General features: G+C 53.2%; 2 protein-coding genes across 5 annotated transcripts in view; one reads left to right on the top strand and one right to left on the bottom strand.

The window, feature by feature from the left end:
- Positions 1-12: 12 nt before the first annotated feature.
- On the top strand, positions 13-5589 carry MRM3 (mitochondrial rRNA methyltransferase 3; the record flags this gene model as incomplete). 3 transcript variants are annotated; one of them, XM_082443593.1, is made up of 4 exons in its annotated part: positions 13-326; positions 581-825; positions 2240-2407; positions 4596-5589. In XM_082443593.1, 4 exons carry the CDS (start codon positions 13-15, stop codon positions 5144-5146), a joined length of 1278 nt encoding a protein of 425 aa, XP_082299719.1. In that variant the 3' UTR covers positions 5147-5589. The 3 variants fall into 3 exon arrangements, with proteins under 3 accessions (XP_082299719.1, XP_082299718.1, XP_082299720.1); XM_082443592.1 differs by having other exon boundaries at positions 14-145; XM_082443594.1 differs by lacking the exon at positions 13-326 and having other exon boundaries at positions 633-767.
- Positions 5590-11361: 5772 nt separating this feature from the next.
- Positions 11362-21434, bottom strand: part of NXN (nucleoredoxin) — a 142196-nt gene continuing 132123 nt past the window's right edge. For both annotated transcript variants that reach the window (XM_082443546.1, XM_082443547.1), the window contains exons 6-8: positions 17895-18074; positions 15967-16091; positions 11362-13006 (exon numbers count right to left, since the gene is read on the bottom strand). In XM_082443546.1, coding sequence (XP_082299672.1) covers positions 12824-13006; positions 15967-16091; positions 17895-18074 — 488 coding nt within the window. In that variant the 3' untranslated portion in view covers positions 11362-12823. The remainder of the gene's footprint in view (positions 13007-15966; positions 16092-17894; positions 18075-21434) is intronic.

The following is a 21434-nucleotide window of genomic DNA, read 5'->3' as shown; positions in this document are numbered from 1 at the left end:
GCGCAGGGGAAGATGGCGGTGCTGGGGGAGTGCGCGTGTTGGGCCACGCGACCGTTGCTGCCGGTGGTGCGGACTTGGGAACTCGACGCGCGGCGCTGGGTCCGGGCGCTGCGGCGCAGCCCCGTGAAAGTGGTGTTTCCATCAGGTCAGGTCGGGGAACGGAAGCTCGGTCCCGGGAAGCAGCCTCGGAAGGCGGCGGCAGAGACCAGTCCCCGCGAACAGCGACTGAAGCAGTCGCGTCAGGTTCCCCCATCCCAGACCCCCAGCACCTGGGAAGAGTCGGGGCTTCGCTATGATAAGGCTTTCCCTGGAGACAAAAGGCTGAGGTGATGTGTTCCTGAGGCTTGTCGAGTTTTCTCGTTTCTCTTTCCTCCTCAGGACGAGACCTTGACCACTTTCCTCCCGTTGGAGGACTTCTTCCAGCACAACTCGCTGGTTTTTATTATGCACGGAGGGCAGGATAAGTGTCTTTCTAACAGTTCGTTTCTTTCCCTGCGAAGCTCTTCATGTCTGTTAGAACTAGATGTGTCTCCGTAACGAGGATGTTGGTAATTCCCCGTCTTTTTGTTTCCACCCACAGCAGTGTGATGACAGTAGTTAAGTCCAGGCCATTTCGGGAAAAGCAAGGGAAGATCCTGTTGGAAGGTCGTAGGCTGATTGCAGATGCTCTCAAGGCTGGTGCTGTGCCCAAAGTTTTCTTCTTTAGCCGTCTGGAATACATAAAGGAGCTGCCCATTGAGAAGCTGAAGGGTGTTAGCCTCATTAAGGTGAAATTTGAGGACATCAAGGATTGGTCCGACCTAGTAACACCACAAGGAATAATGGGTCAGTGGTTATCCAGTGTGTCTGTAGAAGTAGAGACTTGGGATTATTTGTTCATATTTGTCTCGGGCAACAAATTTTATTTAAACCAAATTCAGAATACTACTGTGCCTAACCTTTTCTTAAGATATCCAGAAAAATACAGTTTTCAAATCTGTGCATCTTGTATTTTCAGTGGAGACTCAAGCCATTTTTTTGTCGTTTGTATTGTGGTTTTTTTAATAGTCTCTAGGGAATAATCAGTCTTCCTCAGACCTTATTTTTTTGGGGTCACTTCTTCAACCTTAAGTGTTCAATTAAAAATTAAGAAAATGTTGGGAATTCCCTGGTGGTCCAATGGTTAGGACTCGGTGCTTTCACTGCTGTGGGCCCAGGTTCGATGCCTGGTCGGGAAATTAAGATCCTGAAAGCCACGAGGCACGGCCAAAAAAAAAAAAAAAATTAAAATGTTTACCAAAAGATTTAGCCTCCATTTCCACAAAACCTCTGCCAGTGTGGTAATACCTATATATTGTTGACCCCCTTATTCTAGAAGCCGGTGTGAGCAGTAAGCTGCAGTTTATCGCCCTGTTTAGCCTGTTGAACAGGAAACCTTGTCTTCATTTGATTGAATCCAACTCAAGATTCTAATAGACTGTCTGTTAGCACTTAGAAAGTCTTTTTTCTAAATATGGAAAGACTAAACTCTTTATACTTTTTTGACATTCAAGATATGAGAATCGAATGTGTGAGTGTAGAGATTTCTCTTGGATAGTAAGGGATAGTTGGGGCAGGGAGGGCGTTTTCTTCAAGATTCTAATGTTCAGGCCAGGGCCTCTCACACCAGTTGTGCGTGCACATTCCCTGTAGTGGGCTCACTGTACAGCTATTAATTGGGAGCGGAAATTCTGGGGACCGTCTCTTGTTTCTGTAACCCAGCAAGTCCTAGGAATCTGTGCCCCTGTGCCCAGAACTCTCCCGTAGGGTGGGGACTTGGACTACTAAAGTCCTCCACTCAGTCTAAGTAACTGTGCTCTTACTAGCTATAGTTGTCCTTGGTAAGGACCCGGGTTTGCTCTCTTGTCGGGGAACTAAGATCCCACAAGCCATGCAGTGAGGCCCAAAAAGAAAAAAAGAATAACTGGGTTACAGAATAATTTCATAGAGTGTGATTTTTTTTTTTTTTTTTAGGTAAAAGAAAAAGCACTTATATATGGGTAGATGGACATACATGTAGGGAGATGCATGGAACAAGTTCTGAAAGGATACACTCCAAGGTTGAAAGCAGTTACGAGGGAGAGGAGGGCACTGAATTTCTCGATCAGGATGTTTTCACCTAGTATGTAATTAAGTACACAAAGAATGATAAATAAATGAAAAGTCAAATTACTCCCCATGCCCACATCAGACAAATGAACCACCTTTTTTGTTTCTTTAGGGATTTTTGCCAAACCTGACCACGTTAAGATGACATACCCAGAGACTCAGCTTCACCACACACTGCCCATATTGTTGATTTGTGACAATCTCCGCGACCCTGGGAACCTGGGGACAATTCTGCGATCTGCTGCTGGTGTAGGCTGCAGCAAAGTGATACTCACCAAAGGTAAGAGCACATGTTACTGGGTGGATTAGGTGGCCGTTTGTAAGTGAGCTGGCTCTGTGGGCAGACATGCATGTATTTGAATCTTGGATCTGTCCCTTGGTAGCTATGTGTAAGTAAGCAGTATTCTGAATGTCAATTTCCTCATCTGTAAAGTGGGCATAACAGAATCTACCTGGTAAGGTTGTTCTAAGGATTGAGATGATGAATATCAAGTACTTAGCACTGTGCCTGGCACACTCATTCATGTTGATTATCTTTAAAGTTATTTTGACATCTGCTACGTTATTAAAGAACTTATAATTAATCAGGGAAGAAACAGATGCTGGTTTGAACACTTGGTTGTCTCCTCTCGTCAGAAACGGGAATTAGTAGCCTTGGTTCCAAACAGACTTGCCTAACAGTTGGGACATGCCTAAAAGGGCTATTACAGCCTGGGGGGAGCGGGGAGCGAGAGGATCATTCATCAGAAACAGTCAAGCTACCAATTGGTGTAAACCGAAGTGGTGCCATTGCTGAGACTTGCCTAAATTGCTCCTGCCAGCTCCTCCTCCCAGTCACACCTTGTTGGGATGCATCTCTCCGCTGGGATGAGTGAGGTGCGGGGTTCCATCATCAGTACCCCACTCACCTGCCTCGTTGAGACCTCTGAGAGCAGGTGTGGTCTGGGAATGCACCTGTATAATCCAGGCAGTGTGGTTTCCACATTGATGCTGGCGGATGGTGTGTGAGAGGTAGGGAAAGAGTAGGAACACTTGGTGTGGTGGCCAGTGTTGAGGACACCAGGATGAGGGGGAGTCTCATCTCGTCCCTTGCTCCCCACCGGTGGAGGGGTCAGACTAGATGGCGCCCCTCCAGTCTGGGCCCCTCTTCTGCCCACCCCTCCTGCCACCTCTTGGCACACAGCCCACTTCCCATGCCTTGTCCCTGTGGTTGGGGGTCCATGTGAACAGTGTACATTCTGCATGTCTTTTTTTCCTTTTTAAACTTGGTTTGCCTACTTAACCTATCCTGAAGTTTGACAGGCTAACGTTTAAGATAACTTATAATGAGGAGACTCGTGCTCACAAGTTGGGGAGGATAGTGGATATGTGGTGCCCTGGTCCTGCTGTCTCCCGACCTGTGGGAAAGGCCAAGTGTCTGCTGATGCACAGAGGTAGTTGGGTTTAGCACGACTGCACAGAAGGGAGAGGAAGTGTGTATGGAAGAAAGGGCTGTGGCCTTGGTTCTCCCTGGATTACTGTAATTGCCTCCGATCTAATTTCCCCATTTCTAGCATCTTCCTTGCTCCAATCCAGATTCAACATGGAAGCCAAATGGGTCTTTCTAAAACATAAACCAGATTTTGTCACTACTTTGCTTAAAATCCTTCAGGGTCATTATATTGTCTTCTGGATAAAATCCTAAACTCCTCAGCCTGGCATACCCAACCTCCTTTAAATTGGTCCTTTCCTGCCTCCAGTCTCATCTCCCACCTCACCCCCATCCCACCCCCACTCAGTAATTGGCCCAATTACCTTACTTAGTTTTTCTTCCCACTTCTGTAACTTTGTCCTCTGACCCGGTCATTCTCTGACCAAACCCTCCTAGCCTTTAAGATCCCGCTCAGTGTTGTGTTCTCGGGTGGTTTTTCCTGATAGCCCTTCTTTGTACAAGGGTTTTCTATTACCTTGTTAATGCTTCTTTTACATCAGTTATTACTGATAGCGTAGTCACCTGCTGAAATGGCGTCCCGACGCCATTGCCCACTCCATCATGAGCTCCTTGAGTTTGGGGACTTTAAGGCTCTCGCATCTCCCATCCAATATCTGGCACGTGTGTGGTAAATGTTTCTTTTGTTTGTTTTGTTTTTTGTTTTTGACCTCACCACATGGCTTGTGGGATCTTAGTTCCCCGACCAGGGGTGGAAGCACCGAGTCCTAACCACTGGACCACCAGGGAATTCGGAATTCCCTGTGTGTGGTAAACGTTGAAGGGATGAATGAAATCTGTTTCAGCACTAGCAGGAACGAATGCTCCAGGACCTGGGCTGGACACCGCCATAGCTGGGGAGGCAGAGGTCCCAGCCACCAAGAAGGCCACGCTAGGACGTTTTTTGCTTTATCTCCTGATCCAGAATTAATCTGATTTACTTCAGAGTCCCCATGTCTGGGAAGGTTTGTAATGTTAATTGGATCCTTTTATTTTCTAGGCTGTGTGGATGCCTGGGAACCCAAAGTGCTGCGGGCAGGTATGGGCGCACATTTCCAAGTGCCCATCATCAACAACGTGGACTGGGAAGCAGTGCCCAACTACCTGCCCACCGACACCCGCGTCTACGTGGCTGACAACTGTGGCCTTTACACGCAGGCCCAGGCCCAGGCCCAGATGTCTAATAAGGCCAGTGACTGCGGCTGGGTATGTGACCAACGACCCCTAAAGTTTCACAAGTATGAGGAGGAGGAAGAGAATCTAGAAAGTGCAGCCAATAAAGGCTGGCTCCCTGAACTTGAGGTCCAGAGTTACGACTCAGACTGGACAGAGGCACCTGCAGCTGTGGTGATAGGTGGGGAGAGCAGCGGCGTGAGCCTGGAGTCCCTGCAGTTGGCTGAGAGCACGGGCGGCGGCAGGCTGCTGATCCCCATCGTGCCCGGTGTGGACAGCCTGAACTCGGCCATGGCTGCGAGCATCCTGCTCTTTGAAGGGAAGAGACAACTGCGGGTGAGGGCGGAACACTTGAGCAGGGACGGGAGTTACCACTGAGAGGGGACGTGGAAGCCAGTCCTCAGTTTTAGGTCGTCTCTGTGGTTATTGGAAAAATAAGAACTTCCCTGACTTTCTGCTTAGCCTCAAAAATACCAAAGGTCAAAATTCCTCCTGAGATCTCCATCTTCCCACCGACTTTTATATATGTGTGTATATGTACATGTGTGTGTGGGTAAGAGAGAGACAACATAAGTAAATGCTCCTCATGGCTGTATGTTTTTAAAAATTGTCCACCAAGGAGCATCTTTGTGCCCAGAAAGTTGCTGAGGGCATCACCTTGGGTAGGGAGGACCCCTCCCTCCACAGCTGGGGGTGCTGTGCAGTCATGGAGCGCTGGTTAGAGGCCGGCCTTGGTCACTCACTCCTGTGATCATTGGTCAATGGAAATTAAACCCCTGTGAAGTGTAGACCAGCAGATTAAAAAGTTTTATTTCAGTGTGGTCAGTGGGTCTCAATGCCTGTCTTTTCATCTTTGGCCTAGTGATGAGGACATTGCTGAGATTAATGACCCAGGAAGCTGAGGGCTACAGGTGATGGCGTTCAGTAGCTGGCTCTTCTTTTGGCTTGGCTGTGTTAATCTCTGTGGTTGTTAATTCAGGCCATGACTTAAACACTGTTTATGTGTGACACAATTTTTTTCCCCCATTTCTGGTGAAAGAGCTGAATTCATCAGGTGGTATTACACCTTCTTAGCACCTCTGCAGATATCTTTTTGAGAACTTGGTTCAGAAAAGGAGGAAACAGTTCTTAAATCTTCAGCTTAATCCTGCATCTGTCAGCAAAGCTGTACCCTTTTTACTAGCTTCCTGCTGTTAGTCCTACTTTGTATAACACTTTTGGTTAAATGTAATGACTTACTTGTTTACATTAATCCCCCATCCTGCATACACAGAACTGTTAGGAAAATGCCACTGTTCCTGGAGGCTGTGTGAACAGAGGCTCCTGCGAGGGGAGAGGCTGAGGTTCTGAGGATGAGAGCTTGGGGCCCTTGAGCCCACAACTCTGCAGCAAGACCCTGCTGTTCTTCTCCCTCTCACACCCCCAGGGCAAGCTGGCTCCTTACTCACCAAGTGGCAGCGGGATGTAGCCAGGGACACGAGGGCAAAGGCAGGTGGTCATCGCTGTGTGTGTAAGTCACTGTGTGTGAGGTGGGATGGCGGGAACTAGAGTATGGGACCTAGTTCAAGCAGTGCTTTTACAACCACAGCGAATATGGTTGTAGCTGAGGACAAAGACACTAGCAGTGTAGTGTCACCACGTCCCTTCCATACAGTGGCCCCTGTCATGGTTGGGGTTCCTTGGGAGCCCTTCAGCTGCTCATCACAGGGAGGTCCAATGAGTTGCAGCATGCCCAAGATGAACCGTGGACCCCTCCCTCCCCCCTTGGCTCGCCCAGCTCCCTGGTAAGACCAAAAGGTCACGCATGACCGTGCCCCAAGTGGTGCCCCAGTGGGATTGCTTTGTTATGTTTGAGGGGAGGGGTTTTTAAAGGAACAATCTCTTTGGTTGGCTGTGTTCTCTCAGGGTGACTGGCCGGAAGTTGCTCTGGTGTCCCACTCTGGTCTGGGGCTGCCCAGGGCCCTGCACAAATGTTGGGTGACAGTGGCCCCCAGAATGTTCTTGAGACTCTCCATCCCCCATCAGCTTTTAAGAAGTAGAAAAGCCCACAGCCTTTATGCTGTGTTGAGCCCACAAAGGCTGGGGCCCTCTGCCAGCTTCACAGCTATAATGCCCATCACACCAGCAGGCGAAATCGGGGGCGGTGGACACCGGAGAACGATACCACTCTATTGACAGTCTCCCAACACCTTGGAAAAGTGCTAAAGAAACACGAGGCTCGCAGAAACTAACAAACACACCATTGTAAAGCAATTATACTCCAATAAAGATTAAAAAAAATAAAAAGAGGCTCATGCCTTTTCAGCATGAAACCAGTCTCCTGCAATTTTTGTCCCTGGGTTATCGTTCCTGCTGACTTTTATTGTAAAGTAAAAACCACTGAAAGAATAACAAACCCTATACCTTGTCTTTGTTCAGAAAAACAAAGCACCGCAGAAGGGCACACCTAGCAAGTCATTCTATCATCCTGGGTGTAAGAAGGAAAAGACATTTACATCCCATTCACTTTATAGTCAATGACTTGTATACCATGCCTTGTGAGTTCTTGTATATTTGTGGGTATAACTTAGCAGAGGGGAGGGCAAATTTTTCTTTCTTTAAAATGATTACAGGGGAAGCAAATGGTGAAGTTGTTTGCCTAGTGATGGAAATTAGCCATCTGGAATTCTTCTCTGTTTTGAGGCCAATATTTATGTCACCATTTCCCCAGGAGACAGGAATGAAAACTGAGCAGTATATGACAAGTAAAACACATTGCTTGGCTGAAAGAGAAGCCTTCAGAAGGCTGGCCAAGCTGCCCCTTGCTTTTGTGTTGCATGTGGCTGTAATGGTGATTTCTGCCACAAGGGGGCAGTCACGCCTCAACCACTCCCAACCCTGAAGGGAAGGGTGGGGATTTTTCCTGGATATAACTTGTGAAAGAGGATGGAGTCAAAAGTCTCCCTCCACCACAGTGGGCCTTTTGCAAGCAGTTTGTGCTCAGAGGTGCTAAAGTTGAAGACCCACCCACATTGTCATTCATTCTCGGCAGAATCTGAAGTATAGAACATTGGACCAAAAACTAGGGAGGAAATGGACAGAAATGGGAAGTAGCTGCCTCAGAAAAAACTAGCACATCTTTTCCCCTTGAATGGGGCCTCTGGGAAAGCAGCTCTGGACTAATGCTGATGTCCCCAGGTGCCTGGAACTCACACTGAGAACCCACTGCCTCGCCCCGCTTAGTTTCAGGGCAGGGGAGGCAGAAAGGTCCTCTTCCCTCCCCCAGCCGTGGCTACTAGCTCATGTTAGAATCTCAGTCATTAAGGCCCAGAGGATAAAGCAGACCTTGGGGGACCGGTTTCCACTGGGCCCTTCTACCACCTGCCCCAGGGTTATTAGCAACACCCGATGTCACCAAAAGCTGAACTGCTCCACTTTTGTTGTGCCACCACACGAAGACTCCAGGATCAGCGCCTCGCCCAGGGTTCCCCGACTGGTGCTGAAAACCACCGGCTGTGCTGTGGGCCCCTCTTAGCCAAGCCGCCTCCACCCGCTGTGGGAGCAGAACTGACTGGCCCACCTGAAAAAGGTGTTTTAAAGGACACACTCGTGCACCTTTAAACCCCAAGATCTCACGTCCTCCGCATCAGTGAACACGCAAAAGAAAGAAGCTAGAAGCCAGACGTGCTGCTGTGGGTGACTGACAGTCCCTGAACCAGGGTCCCGCGTTACCTTGGAGCTGCTGCAGGCGCTCATAGCCTCAGGAAGCCAGGCCGCTACTCAAAGGCCAGGTACTGAAAATCTGCATACATCACGCATGGTAGCAGCTCTGTTCTTCACATCTGTTTTGTAGGGAGGAGCAAGTTTTTCAACTAAGGCCTCATAGTTGGAGAAGACCGTCACCAAAGCTGATCCTTCCTCAAAATGCAAGAAGAGAACTAAGGTTGGGGAAAGACGTGGCTGCAGCAGGGTCTGGCCTCCCAGTCGCCCTTGAACCTCTGTGACCCCAGGCCGGCAGAGTGGCTTGACTGGCTGGGGACTTCATATCCTCTGGTATCAAAGGAGATCTGTTTTGGGGGACTGGGTCCTAATCGTGCCTCCTCCCATACCCCACTTCTAGCCCGTGTGGGTGACTTACTTGTGTGAGGCAAGAGCGCCCAGGAGTCAGACCTGAGACTGGCTGCCTTCCTGGGGCTGCACACTGGCCTACAGGCCTGGGGACAGAGGCTTTCATGAGGTGGGACATTGTTGCATGGAAACCCTACAGCCCCTCAGAACAAGTCCTACCCAAATCTAGTCACACATTTCCTGACTCGGGAAGTATTCCAGAAGGCCAAGAGGGTGAGACATACTTAGGCTGAAAAATGCAGCAGAGTTACTTCTCTTCGTGCTTTCACACTTAGGAATACCTAGAATGTCCTGATGTCAGATCTACCCTCGTAGAAGGAGAAATCCCGGCCATAGAGTAGACCCAATATAAGATTTTCCTACATCCGAGCTTTTCGTTTCCTGGAAAATATTCTACCCTTCACACATGCACCACTTGCTAATAATGAACAATCAATAATGAAGCGAATATACAACAGCCGTTTGTCCCCAAAGCACTTTCCCTTGAGCAGCCTGCTTGGAGGAAAGCAGTGGGCGCTCTTGTCCCTGTTGGTGTCAGCAAAGAGGGACTTAGGTTTGAGAGCTCACTGAACACAGCTGCTTCAGGGTAAATGGAAGATCCTGAGCTCCGGGCTGTCCTCGGTTCACGCCGCAGCACCCGGAGAGAAGCTGCAGGGGCACTGCCGGACTTCCCACGATCCACACCGCTCACCGCCACCGTGTTCAGCTCCTGCTCCCAGCGGGCACGCAGGGGCCTGCCCGAGGGGGAGGTGACAGTGAACAGAATGCTTGCACGACTAGAGGGGCTGGACCAGCTACTTGCTTGGGCCCCTCCCAGGGCTGCCACTCCAAGCCCGCAGGCCTCTCCACGTGTACACGCACGCACGTGTGTAGTTCTCCTCCTCCGATGACCTCATTGGGTCCAGCTGCTCCGTTCCTGGACCACATTCTACTATGTCTATCGCTGCAGAATTCCGTTTGCTGCCCTGGAACAAGGCCGCAGGAGGAGAGAACAGCTTTTTAGTGGCTTTAATTAGGCAACAGGAAAAAACACAGTCTGGCTGAAAATTACCACTTGAAGCTTGGCTGATGCCAGAAAAGCAGAACAGGCTCCCTGCGCTTGGATGAGCGAGAGTCATTGACAGCGAGGACACACTTGGGGCGGGGGTAGCAGGCAGCCCCCTCACTCCTGGAAAAGAAGCTGATTCTCAGTCGCCCTCTGGCCTTTACAGCTGCCCGCTGTACATGCCAACCCCACACACATACTTTTTGTCTTAAGCAGATCTTTATTGTTGGGGACAGGTAAAAAAAAAATCTCATCTCTGTTGTGAAAATGGGTAGAATCGGATCTGGAAGTCATTGTGGTGAACACAGATCTGGAACCCCAAGTGGCATTTTTACAGCCACCATCCTGCCTCAACCTGCAGGGCATGGTTTCCCTTGCTGCTGGCGGAAGACCTTGAGTATGTCACAGCTGGTGTTTTAACCTGCTTCCGATTAGCGACAAGAATTTTAAGATATTTTGGAGCTGCTTAGTGGGAATTAAGATGCCACCCACTTCGTCTGCATCAATAACCTTTAAGATCTCTCGCACTATAGAGACCGGGATTTTTCACTGGTGAGGTGATCCTCCCCCAGCATTTTTCCCCCAAAGTCGCCACCGTATAAACCAAAAGCACCTTTTTGGTAAACCTTCCCATTGATCTTAACCTCCACACCCCCCTCCAGAAGGGGAATTCTGGTGTCAAGGGTCCAGTTGACATTAGTGGCAAGTAGTTTAGTCGGCCCTGCATGGACCGTAGAAGGATCACAAATGACCTAATTTTTCTGCTGCAGTGACTTGCGAGGAGGACTCCTCAACTGGACTTTGTTTCTTTTGCCCCAGAAGGTTAAGTAGTTGCTAAGAGAGACCACCTTTGCTCCAAGGCCATCATGGTACAGGGCACAGACAGAAATCCCGACCATCCTCCAAGTGAGGGTGACCTCACCTCGTACCCACACACCCCCGCCCCCCAGGGAGACACTGGCAGGGCTCCCGGAGCAGCCCCTAGCCCTAGGACAGAGCTAGGTTTGAGAGTCTCCAACTACTGCCCCATTCTTCACAAGAGGACCCGTGCTCAACTCCTTGTGTTTCTCCAACTGGCCTTCTCAGGCTTCTGAGCACGTGTTCCCGTGAAGGGGGGGAATGAATACGTGTCCACAAGGATGTCTGTAATCTGAGACTCCACCCCCTGCAATAGCAAGTCAAACCCGGAGAGGTGGCGGCCAGAGCTCCAGCGGGGGATCTGCCTCTGGCGCGCTAATCCAAACGAACATCCCGGCTTCCAGAGGATTCGATGGATGACCACGTTAGGGCTTGGTTCTCAAAAATTCTGAAACATAGCTGCCAAATATCCGGTGAAAGTCAAGAGGATCTTGTGTGTACCCCCCGCCCCCCGCCACTGCCCACCCCATGGAGCACAACACAAGCCAAAAGATTTTTGTTATGAAGGACAGGAATGGCCAAGTGGTTGATAACGTCCAGAGATGCCTGTTTTATTTCTTACTAGGCGACTGCATTTCAGGCTGGTAACAGTAACAGTCTAATTACCAACTAAATTTGTACCTCTGAACTACAAATCAACAATCCCACTCAGCAAGGAGCGACTGTGTCAACAGCTAATTGGAGGGGGCTGGGTTTTCCAAATAAATGGTCTTGATTGGCTGTGAGTGGAGCCAGGGGTGAGGCCTGAGATTATTTTAAAGGCCCTGACTCCTGACTGAGATAGGCTGAAACCCTGTGAGGCCCTACGCAAAGCCTTCCATCCCAAATCCTAAGAGCACAGCTGTTAGCTTCCTTTCTGTGGTCAGTTCAGCCCAAACAAGGAGCTGAGCTGGGCCCAGCAGAGCGGACCCAGGGCCTACTCTTAGCTGACCTGTCTTTGGTCTGCACTCCCACCTCAGGGCACAGCCCTTTCTGCAGGTTCTTAGGAAAAATCTAGGCTTCTGGTAATTTTTTTGTCTCTTTTAAGTTCTGCTTTGAGAAGAAAAGGGAATGCAGGGGTAACCAAGGGTGGGCAAGGGCACCTCAGCAGAGCTCCAGCGGCCCCAGGCCCAGAGCCGGGCTGAGTCAGGTCTGCGCTGGTGATTGGTGCTCCTCCGGGAACACAGGACCACCGCATCTTCTTGGGAAGATGTCCAAGGGGGAGAACTTAGTAACAACATTCCAAGATTGTAGGGGCCGTTCATCTGAGAAGGTAGAAACTGGGAGAAGCTCAAGATCAAGGAAGAAAGAGCTAGAAGGAAGGAATGAGCAGCTCCTTATCACATGGGAGGCGCTCCATCAAAGTAAGCAATTATTACGTGAATCATTACCGTAGCTACTCTCTTCCTCACCAGAAAAGAACACAAACTTCCTTTGAGGGCTGGAGAGGCCCTGCCCAAGAACCGGCTGACAAGCTGGTGTTTTTCCCTCAGACCAAGACAGACCAAGTCACTTAGGAAAGGACGTCCTCGCCAGCAGCTCTGCACGGAGGCCTCCGTGGCCGCCGCCCTCTCCCTGCTCCACCCGCCGCGCGTGTGCCTCTGAACCCTCGGGCTCTGCACGTACGTGCTGGCACCTAAGGCAGAGCCAGAGCACCGATGCTCTGTCCCTTGGTGCCCACTTGACAGAAGAACACCCTGGCAAATACCTCACCAAGAGCTAGGGACCAAGAGAACGCTGCAGTCCCAGTTCGGGCCGGGTTATGCCAGCCCCGCGAGTCCCAAGCAGAGTCTCCAAACACGGAGGTTCTTCTGCTGCTGGAGAGGATGTGCACCCTAGGGTGCTAGCTGAGGAGTTAATGCAGAAAACAAGGCACCACAGAGAGGTTGGACACTTGGGTTGTGTGATTCGGGACACCCTGGAAAAGTCCAAGGGTGGAGGGAAGGGCGGGGGAGGGGGAGGAGAAGAATGAGTTTTAAATAACATCCCGGGAAGCTGGAGCCCGACTAGATGGGCTCTGGTTTGAGCTTTTCTGCTAGGAAGTCATTCACAAAGGCCTCCACAATGGCAGGGGTGATCTCCTCCACGTCCATCACGTACTTGGCCCGGGCTGACATGTCCAGAATGGTGAGCAAAGGGGCAGCCTCGGGCAGGTTGGTGTAATCTCGCAGGGAGTCGGTCATGTCATCCTGGAAGTCACCAGAGGGAAAGAAAACCAGTAAGTTTTCAAGAAAGAGGGTAGAGAGTCCCCTGGGCCCGGACTCCCCCAGACGGCCTAGGAATGGAACCACCCCATCATCCTGGAGAGCGGCCGGCCTCCAGGAAAGATGGGCTCTCAGAACGGGGAGCAGGGGACCCTGCCCTGCCAGGGGGAGGGGGAGCCTGGTTCACAAAATTCTCTCTCTGCATCACCCCAAACCCCAAGCAAGTCATCTTTTTTTATTAGCACGAAAGCAACTTTAACTTGTGAAAATGGGATGTCCTTTGATAAATTACTTTTGCAACCAACTCTCAATTATCTGCAGCCCCACTGTGGGCCCAGGCCAATCTGGACTTCAACTTCAGAATGTTTTTAAAAAAACAGCCCACTACCCCCAGCCCCACAGCTGCAGCGGGGGCAGGAGTTACACCGCCAGTTCAGAAGCTGGGGCCCCTGAAGTGCTACTGAAGTTTACACGGGTCGCTGTATTTATCGTACATTCCCAGTGACTGCCCTGAGGAATTTCCCTAGTATCAGATGTAGCTTTATTAAGTATAAAGGCAAAGAGAAATCCAAAGACAAGGAGAAAGATTTGTAAGGGAGCAACCATCTGAGATTACCTTTCACGCTGCTGATACAGGAAATGGACTCTCTATACCCATCCCCAGGTTGTCTTACCATAAAATGTGCAAAATTCTCCACTGAATGAAAAGACCTGAGTCGCCCTGCCGAAAAAGGGCTCGGGGTATTCCTGGCCTTAAATGCTGGTGAGGAGGCTCACCGGTTTCTGAGACAAAAAACATTTCTTTCTGAAAGGGCAGTTCTTTAGGAAAGATGATTAGTGATTGTCTTTTTTTCCCCCACCCTATAAAGAGCATGCACTTCCCAGCAATGCCGGGTGATTCAGCATCTCTGGCAGCGTTCACCCAACTCAGGGCCTCCATTTGGGTTAATAAACAATCTTCACGATAAACAGAGGGGAGACACCTGGACAAATACCATACATCCACTTTCCCGGGAGCAAACACGGGGAGATGAATTTTTACGTCTGTTAAGGCTTCAGAAGGGGCAACTTCTGCCTGCGGGAGAGGACAGGATCAAGACAAAGCCTAGGCCCCTTCAGCCCTGGGGGAATGTGAAGGGCCTAAGTCCAGGGCTCAGAGGCCCCCAGTTGGTGCCTGACGTTCCAGCGCCCTGTGCGCCTTCCTGGCTGCCTTGCTTCTGAGGTCAGAGAACTGGACCAAGAGAGCTGCCAAGGCCAGGAGCCGAGGTGCAGAGCAGGGGAAGGCCTGGTGGTGGGTGGGAGAGCTGGAGCAGCGGGTGCCCCTGGGCCTCTGCCCAACCTCCTGGTCCAGGCTGGGCGGCCCGTCTGCCAGACCCGCACGGACAGAGGGAGCGAGAGCACTGCTTCTGGAGTCACTCCTCATCTCACGTTCACTCCTCTCTCTGCCACCCACTTAATGCAGGCCTTTGGCAAGAAACTTCTCGGAGCCCAGGTCTCCTAAAACCTGTGAAACGGATTCAGTAATGGCTCATGTGGGGCTCCGCGAGCGTGAGAGCCAGCCAGCACGCACAGCCCGCCCGGGCCGGACTCGGAGCGGTCTCAGCCTCGCTCAGCCTCACTCTCCTCGTCTGTGAGACGGTAGCGATGATGTTCCCTGCCCGCGAGGTGAGGAGCACGTGGGCGGTGCAGGTGAGGCGCCTCGCTCGGGGCCTGGCCTATAGGAAACCTGCCACTGCTCCTTTTCAGCCACGTTTGTAACGCGGCCACCGGAGCCCTCCAGCCCTGCCCCCGCCCCGGCTCAGCCCTTTCTCCTCTGCGCCCATCTTTTCTCTCCGAGCCGTTCGAAAGGGGTTAGAGTTTAATACATTCAGAGCGGCTTCCATTTGTGCTTTGTGTGGAGCGGGCTGGGGACCCCCAAGGCAGGGCCCTGTGAACCTGCTTTGTTCCCTCCACCCCACGGCTGGGCAGGGTGACTTCAGCTGCCTTCCAGGGGCCCGCAGAGCAGGGGCGCTATTGAGGTGATGAATGGGTGGTTCAGGGTGTCGCGCCGCCGCACCATCCCCTGGGATCCAAACACAGCGTGACATGAGCAGGGGGCTCTGACCAACTGGAGGTACAGATGGGAGCAAGGAGGGCAGGGGGGCTTCAAAACGTGTATCTGTCAATAACTGGCTTAGGCCAGTGCCCGGGTAGGGGGAGGCAGCAGCGCGCGGAGGGTGGCTCCGGGGTGGGGACCGAGGGGGCGTGGCTGTGGCCATCTAGCAGATTCCACGTGTGCGGGACCCAGGCTCCCAGACCTCGCGGGAGGCGGCCCAGCTTAAGGCCCGCCCTTCGTCCCTCCTCCTCCCCCACCCCCGGTGGTGGAGAGTCTTATGCTCGGTCCAGCCCAGCTGAAGGCCCTCCAGGGACAGGCCTGGGGTGGGAGAGACAGGGATGCCAGGAACGTCAGCACCCTCCCTGGGCTGGAGGGGTAATTGCAGGTCGGAGTGGTGGTCGGATCCCCACCGGCATCCCGTGATGGGAAAAGGCCCCGTTGCGGGCTGGGGGAGGGGACTAACCGAGAAGACACTCTGTAAAACACCAAGAGTTTGGTTTGGACCCAGCCCAGAGGGAGTAAGTGTTGATCGCGATCTTTGTGGCTCCCCAGCAGCTGGGGTGGGTGTAGCCTGGGTGCAAGGGACGGGGGGGCGGGGCGGGGGGGAATGTCTGTCGTGGGAGGGCCTCCTGCGGCCCTGAGGCTGCTGTGTGAGAGATGGCAAGAAGGAGGCGGCAGGGGCCAGAATTGGTTTTCCTTGACATCTTTTTATGCTACATTTGTTTGTGGAGTCTTCTGGAAGCACGGTCACCCCAGACCCCCTTCAGACATCCCCAAGGGCTGTATCACTGGTGTTCTAAAAGCCGGCCAGCTGAGCCAGCCCCGGGGGCCAGGCCACAGCAGCACTCACCTCCCCCGCCACAAAGAACAGAAGTGGCGCCTCCTCCTCTTTGGCTTTGTACTTGGCGATGATCTTCTCAGCTATGGGCTGGATCAGCTGCTTGGCCGCCTCGGACTCCCCGTCATCCTCAGAATCTGTGACAGGGGAGAGAAAGACACAAAGACGCACTGGCTTGTCAGTCAAGATGGAGTGGTGCCTGGGTCCAGGGCCTGACTTGCCCATCTGAGCAGCCCCTGAATGGAAGAGAAGCCTCTCCTGGGACACCAGCCTCGCCTTCTGGGTGCAGGAGCGTGCGTCCCCAGGCATAGGCCAGCTTGCTCGCTGCTCTCACACACAGGCTGTCCTGAACCATGCCCCCAGGAAGAACTCGCTTCACCAAGTAGCGCTAATGCCCAGGCAGATGCAATTCTGTTCACTGAGCTCTTCACAAACCCACCTTGGAAGCTGAGCCTCCCCTAAGCCAGGACCTGAGGTCCCGGCAGTTTTTCTCACAATCACACAATGAGATGCCGTGACCGCGGATCTCTGACTTCCTAATGCAAATGGCAGAACTGGTGGTGGTGGGTCAGGACTGTGGTCTGATCAGCAGCTTTGGTGGTGGTTGGGAGGCACCAGGGCACTGGCAACTTCACAGCTGGCAGCAGGACTTGGCTGGGAAGGGACAGGCTGACTGCAGGGGAGAACCCCCAACCCGGCTCCCAGAGCCCCCTCTGGGCATCTCTTGCCTCCAGTGAAACAGCAGCATGGGAGCAGCTCACTCCTGCTGAACGCTGAAACCGAGAGCGAGCGCAGACCGGGGGTGGGTGGAAACAGGTGCCCGCACAGGACCTTCACCCAGAAGTGCCACATCGCCCCGGAGGCCCAGTGCGCAGGCTCGGCACCACACACTCTACATCCACATTTAATTAGCTCCGTGATGCTGGGAACTCGCTTTGCCTCCCTGGGACCCTACTTCCACATCTGCAAATGGCCAGTGAGGTTCCCTACGGTCCCTCAGTTCAGAATTGCTTCCCAGGCCCCAGGATGTGGGCGTGTGAGCCTGCCTAGGAAAGCCCCAAGGTGAATGGTCCCCCAAGGCCATCCCCTCCCAGGGCCTCCTCTGTCCTCCAAGCACAGGGCCAGCCTGCAAGTCAGTTTGCTTCAGGATTCCCTCAAGTCCGCATGTTGGCTCCCCACCTGGGGGCCCCCAAACCAGACTTCCAGAGAATGGGGGTCGGATGCTGCCTGCATTCTCCAGCCCCCTCACTGTGGTGCATATGGCAGCAGCTCAGCCATGATTCCGGTATTCAGATTTACTTTAAGTTGGAACCAAGCAACAAGTCCCAAGGCAGAGGGCAAAGTGGCCCTTGGCCAGCAGTTGCTCCGTTTGCAGAAGGAACCAGGGTCACCCCATGGGCCTGCAGGGAGCCTGGAGTGGGTGTTCTGTGTCCTCCTGCTGTCACCCACTGAAAGCCAGAGTGGGAGAGGTGGGGAGACTGAGGGGCTCTCAACCCCGGAGATGCCGCCCGAGGCCGGGCCCTGCTCCAGCCACCCTGGGGCAGCTCTGCAGAGCACAGGTGAGCGGCGGCAGCAGCTGGGATGAGCCTTGGCCTAAGGGGCCCAGCCCCCCACAGCTGCTGTGCTGCAGCCTGGCCCCCAACAATGGGTCTGTTCATCACAGGGCCGAGGGCTTCCTCTCGGGCTGACCTCTTCTTCCCAGCTGGCAGCCGGGAGCAGCTAGGAAGGAAAGCACAGCAGCAGCGCCCAGAACACCACCGCCCACAGGGGAGAACCACGAATAAATCACTGGGGTCAGAAGCATGGCAGCCGCGGAGACAAAGGCCCAGGCTCTGCGTTGCTGGCGACAGAAAGAAGGTGCAGGGACAGACTTCCCCGACCCCCACCCAGTGAGCTCTGCCCATTCCGTCCCACCCTGGGGCTCCCGCTGAGCTTCATACCTACAAAAAGGACGAGGCAGGGGCCCTCGTTGAGCTGCACGGCGTTGGAGTCGGAGAGCTCCAGCACGGGCTTGGGGTGCCACGGGAAGCCCCTGCAGTCCTCGTCGTTCAGCACCTCCACCCGCCCCTGCCGCGTGATCACCTCCCCCTGTGGGTCCAGCACAATGAGGGTGGGGATGCCTGCAAGAGAGGGCGCGAGATTGGCCACGGACCCACAGTCCACGGGACGGCCCCCTAGGACACAATTCAGCTGGAGAGCCCTGGGATGGAAGCTGGGCTCAGCCTCTGAAGAGCCAGGGAGCCCCCCTGGGTTGGCAGGTAACTTCTCCACGGAAGCCTAAGCAAGTCACTCCCCCGCCCCCCGCCTCCTGGTGAATGCACTGCAGCTCCCACCTTATCCCACCGCCACGTAAAGATCAACAAGGCTGTGCGTTTCAGAACTCAGCACGGGGGCTTGGCACATAGAAGCAGAGGAGAAGTCCTAGAGAGATCCCCAAGAAGCAGGAGCCGCTCCCATACCTGCAGGGAGTCTAGACCTCATGAGGTGGTGTGAACACCCGCTCCCCTGCAATGCAGCCCAGCACAGGTCAAGGGCGGGAGGGCCCCACCCGTGCGAGCACAGGGGGCCTGTTGGGGGGAGGAGCCTGGGACAGGGGCTGCCAGGGGCAGGAGGACAGGAGGAGGACAGCTGGCCACCACCTCCAGCCCTGCTGCTGGGGGAGGTCCCAGCATTTGCCCTGAGGGGGGCAGTCCCTGGAGGGAATGTGCTGACAGCAGTGCCGTCGGTCTCACGTTAGAGTCCTGGGCCGGGGTAAGAAACGCAACACAAAGTAGAGTCCTGGGCCGGGGTAAGAAACGCAACACAAAGCGCCCCGCGAACCACAGCCCGCCTCTGACCATAAAGCCTCCAGTGGAAAATCACAGGAGCTCCCTCCCGGGTTACAGTCGCGTGTGAGTTTTCCACCTCCCTGTTCTTTGTACCCCATTCCCCGCTGCTTCTCCTCCAGCCACCACCCACAGCCCACAGAGGCAGACTCGGCCCTGCCCTCTGGGGACACTTGTCTCTCCACTGGCAGTTGGTCCCCTCCCCCCTTGCACTAACCAGCTGCCTCCCCTCTGGAGCTGACTGGAGCTTTAATTTTATATGGGCCAGGGAAAGCCAGAGCAATTTAATATTTATAGATTCCACAGCATTCAGTCGGTAATTTGCTCCGCTGACATTTTACTTCGCCGTGGGGGGCGATGCTGAGGTACCAGAAATATAGCCCTGGTGTTATGACCTGCATGGTGGCTGGGGCAGCGGGCATGCAGCGGTGAGCCTGTCTGCAAAAGGAAAAACGAGTCTATTATGTCCACACCTATTAGAAGGAGTGGCTTGGCATGTCGGGGAACAGGTCCAGAGAGAAACAGACTCTGGGGACTGCCTTTCCCACAACACACATCACATACAAACGCACGTGGCCATAGCCGGCACACTCAGGGGCTTTCAGGATGCGCCCAGAGCTGTCCGGGCCTCCTGAGTTGTGTGTCAGAGTACAAGAGACTCGGGGCATTTCCAGCCTCATCCTCACAATGGCATGTCATCCCCCAGAGGCCTGGGGCTCACATCAGGTGTGTCCCCAACCAGGATCGGGCTGGGCTTGAGTCAGAAGCCTTAAGGGAGCCTGGGGCTGGGGCCCATGACATGACAGGCTGACCAGCTGCAGACAAATGCCTCCCCAGCTCCATGCCTCATCTCAAAAATGCCTTGGCAAAGTTCTTTAATCAGTTTCTGAAATTGGGCGATTTCAAGTGTTGGGTTAAACCCGGGCCTGCCCGCTGCTATGATTAGACACTGCGGCAGGCCTGTTTGTAGCCCAGACTTGGGATGCTGAGTTGGTCTGTGGAGGGCAAGCAGGCACAGAGGACGGACAGAGAAGGCAGGAGAAGTAAAATCCAAAGGCAAAGAAGCTCACTTCCTGGTTTGGTGCCTCGGTTTCTCCAAGTGACTATTCTAAGGGGCTTCTTTGTTACCACGGCTGCAGCCTCTCTCCAGTCATTGCTGGTGGGGACCAGGACGGCAGGGCAGGGACACAAGCCCCCAGCTGGCTGCTGTGGAGTCCTCGCCAAGTCAACAGAGGAACAGCTCCCCTGGGCCCCTGGGTCTCCCCACTCCTCCCCCACGGCTACGCGAAAACGAAGTCCCCCTTGTATTTGGTGCTTCGAGCCCAAGATGATGAGGTGCATGTGACTGTGGAGTGTAAACAGAAAGCGACTCGGTACAATGACCACAGACTTCAACCAAGAGAAGCCCATTTCTGGCACACGGACAGAGAAAGAGAATCAACAAGCATCGGGCCAGGCCGCCTTCCCATCACCGGATCTTGGGTTAGCTCGGCCTCGGAGCCCTAAGTGTGTATGTTCCTCCAGAGATGAACCAGCGGGTGAGAGAAGGAAGCTTGCTCTCTGGGCATCTGCTCTGTGCTCCGCACGGGGCGTGGGACCTCACTCACTCCTGGAAGTACGATTATCCTCCTTCTGCAGATGTTCAAGTTGCCTACCTAAGGTCGTCTGGCCAGTAAGTGGCCACAGTGGGACAGGAAGCCTGGTCTGCCTGCTGGAAAAGCTGCCGCTCTTTCTACCAGTCAGGCCAGTGGTGGGGGCTCTCACAGCCCCAGGCTGGGGACTCTCATCCCCAAGGAGGAGCTGGGCAGGGCAGGCCCTGCATCCACACTTTCTGCACCACCCACCTCCCTCTTCTCTGAGGCTTTGGGGAAGGAGGCTGAGATATGATCACCTCTCCCCTTTCTCCCCCGCCCCCCGCCCCATCAGGCCTTTCCTGCTCCCCACCTCCCTTGAAGCAGGTTCCCCGAAGCAGAGACTTCTAAGGCGAAAATAGGGCAGAGCCTCTTATGGGAAACTTAAAGGGAATGGAAAATTTCTAATCAATGCCTTTGTACAAAATAACTGCCACCCCAGCAAGGGGCTTCACTGAAGGGAATGAAAAGGGAGCAGTTCGTCTCTGCTTCTCTTGAACATGTCGTTTCCCAGCTGGGATGGCTGGAATGGTTGGAGGAAGAGTACAGTAAGAATTCTAAGGAAGATCCAGTAAAGTCACTTAACTGCTCAGAGCCTCAATTCCACACCGTCAAATGGGGGTAGTGATAGTTTCCTGTCTTACTTGGGAGCTGGAAGTAAAATGACAAGTAGAAGATGCTTTCGAGCAGACCATCTGGCACACAGTAAGTACTCTGTAAATATTAGCTCTTATTATAAATAAGTTCATCATTATTTTTTTTAATCATCCCTAAGTTGATCATTTGGCTTGTGAGAAGGGACAGAAGACTGGTGCCTTGCTCTAGTGAGATAAACAGAAACCTCCACGCTGGCTGGAGGGAGTTCGCTAAAGAAACAGATCACCGAGGCGACGTCAACACCACAGGGAGGGTTCCAGGGACGGTATAATGCTGCCACGTGTGCGGTTGGTTTTCTCTCGCTCGCACCACCCCAAGCTTAACCTCTGCGAGTAGAACACACACTCTATGCTCCTAGAGAGGGCTT

Source organism: Balaenoptera physalus (genome assembly GCF_965194825.1).
Source record: "Balaenoptera physalus genome assembly, chromosome: 20".
Lineage (NCBI taxonomy): Eukaryota > Metazoa > Chordata > Mammalia > Artiodactyla > Balaenopteridae > Balaenoptera > Balaenoptera physalus.
The sequence above is the reverse complement of the archived record's forward strand: the minus strand, read 5'-3'. Positions and strand labels throughout refer to the sequence as shown.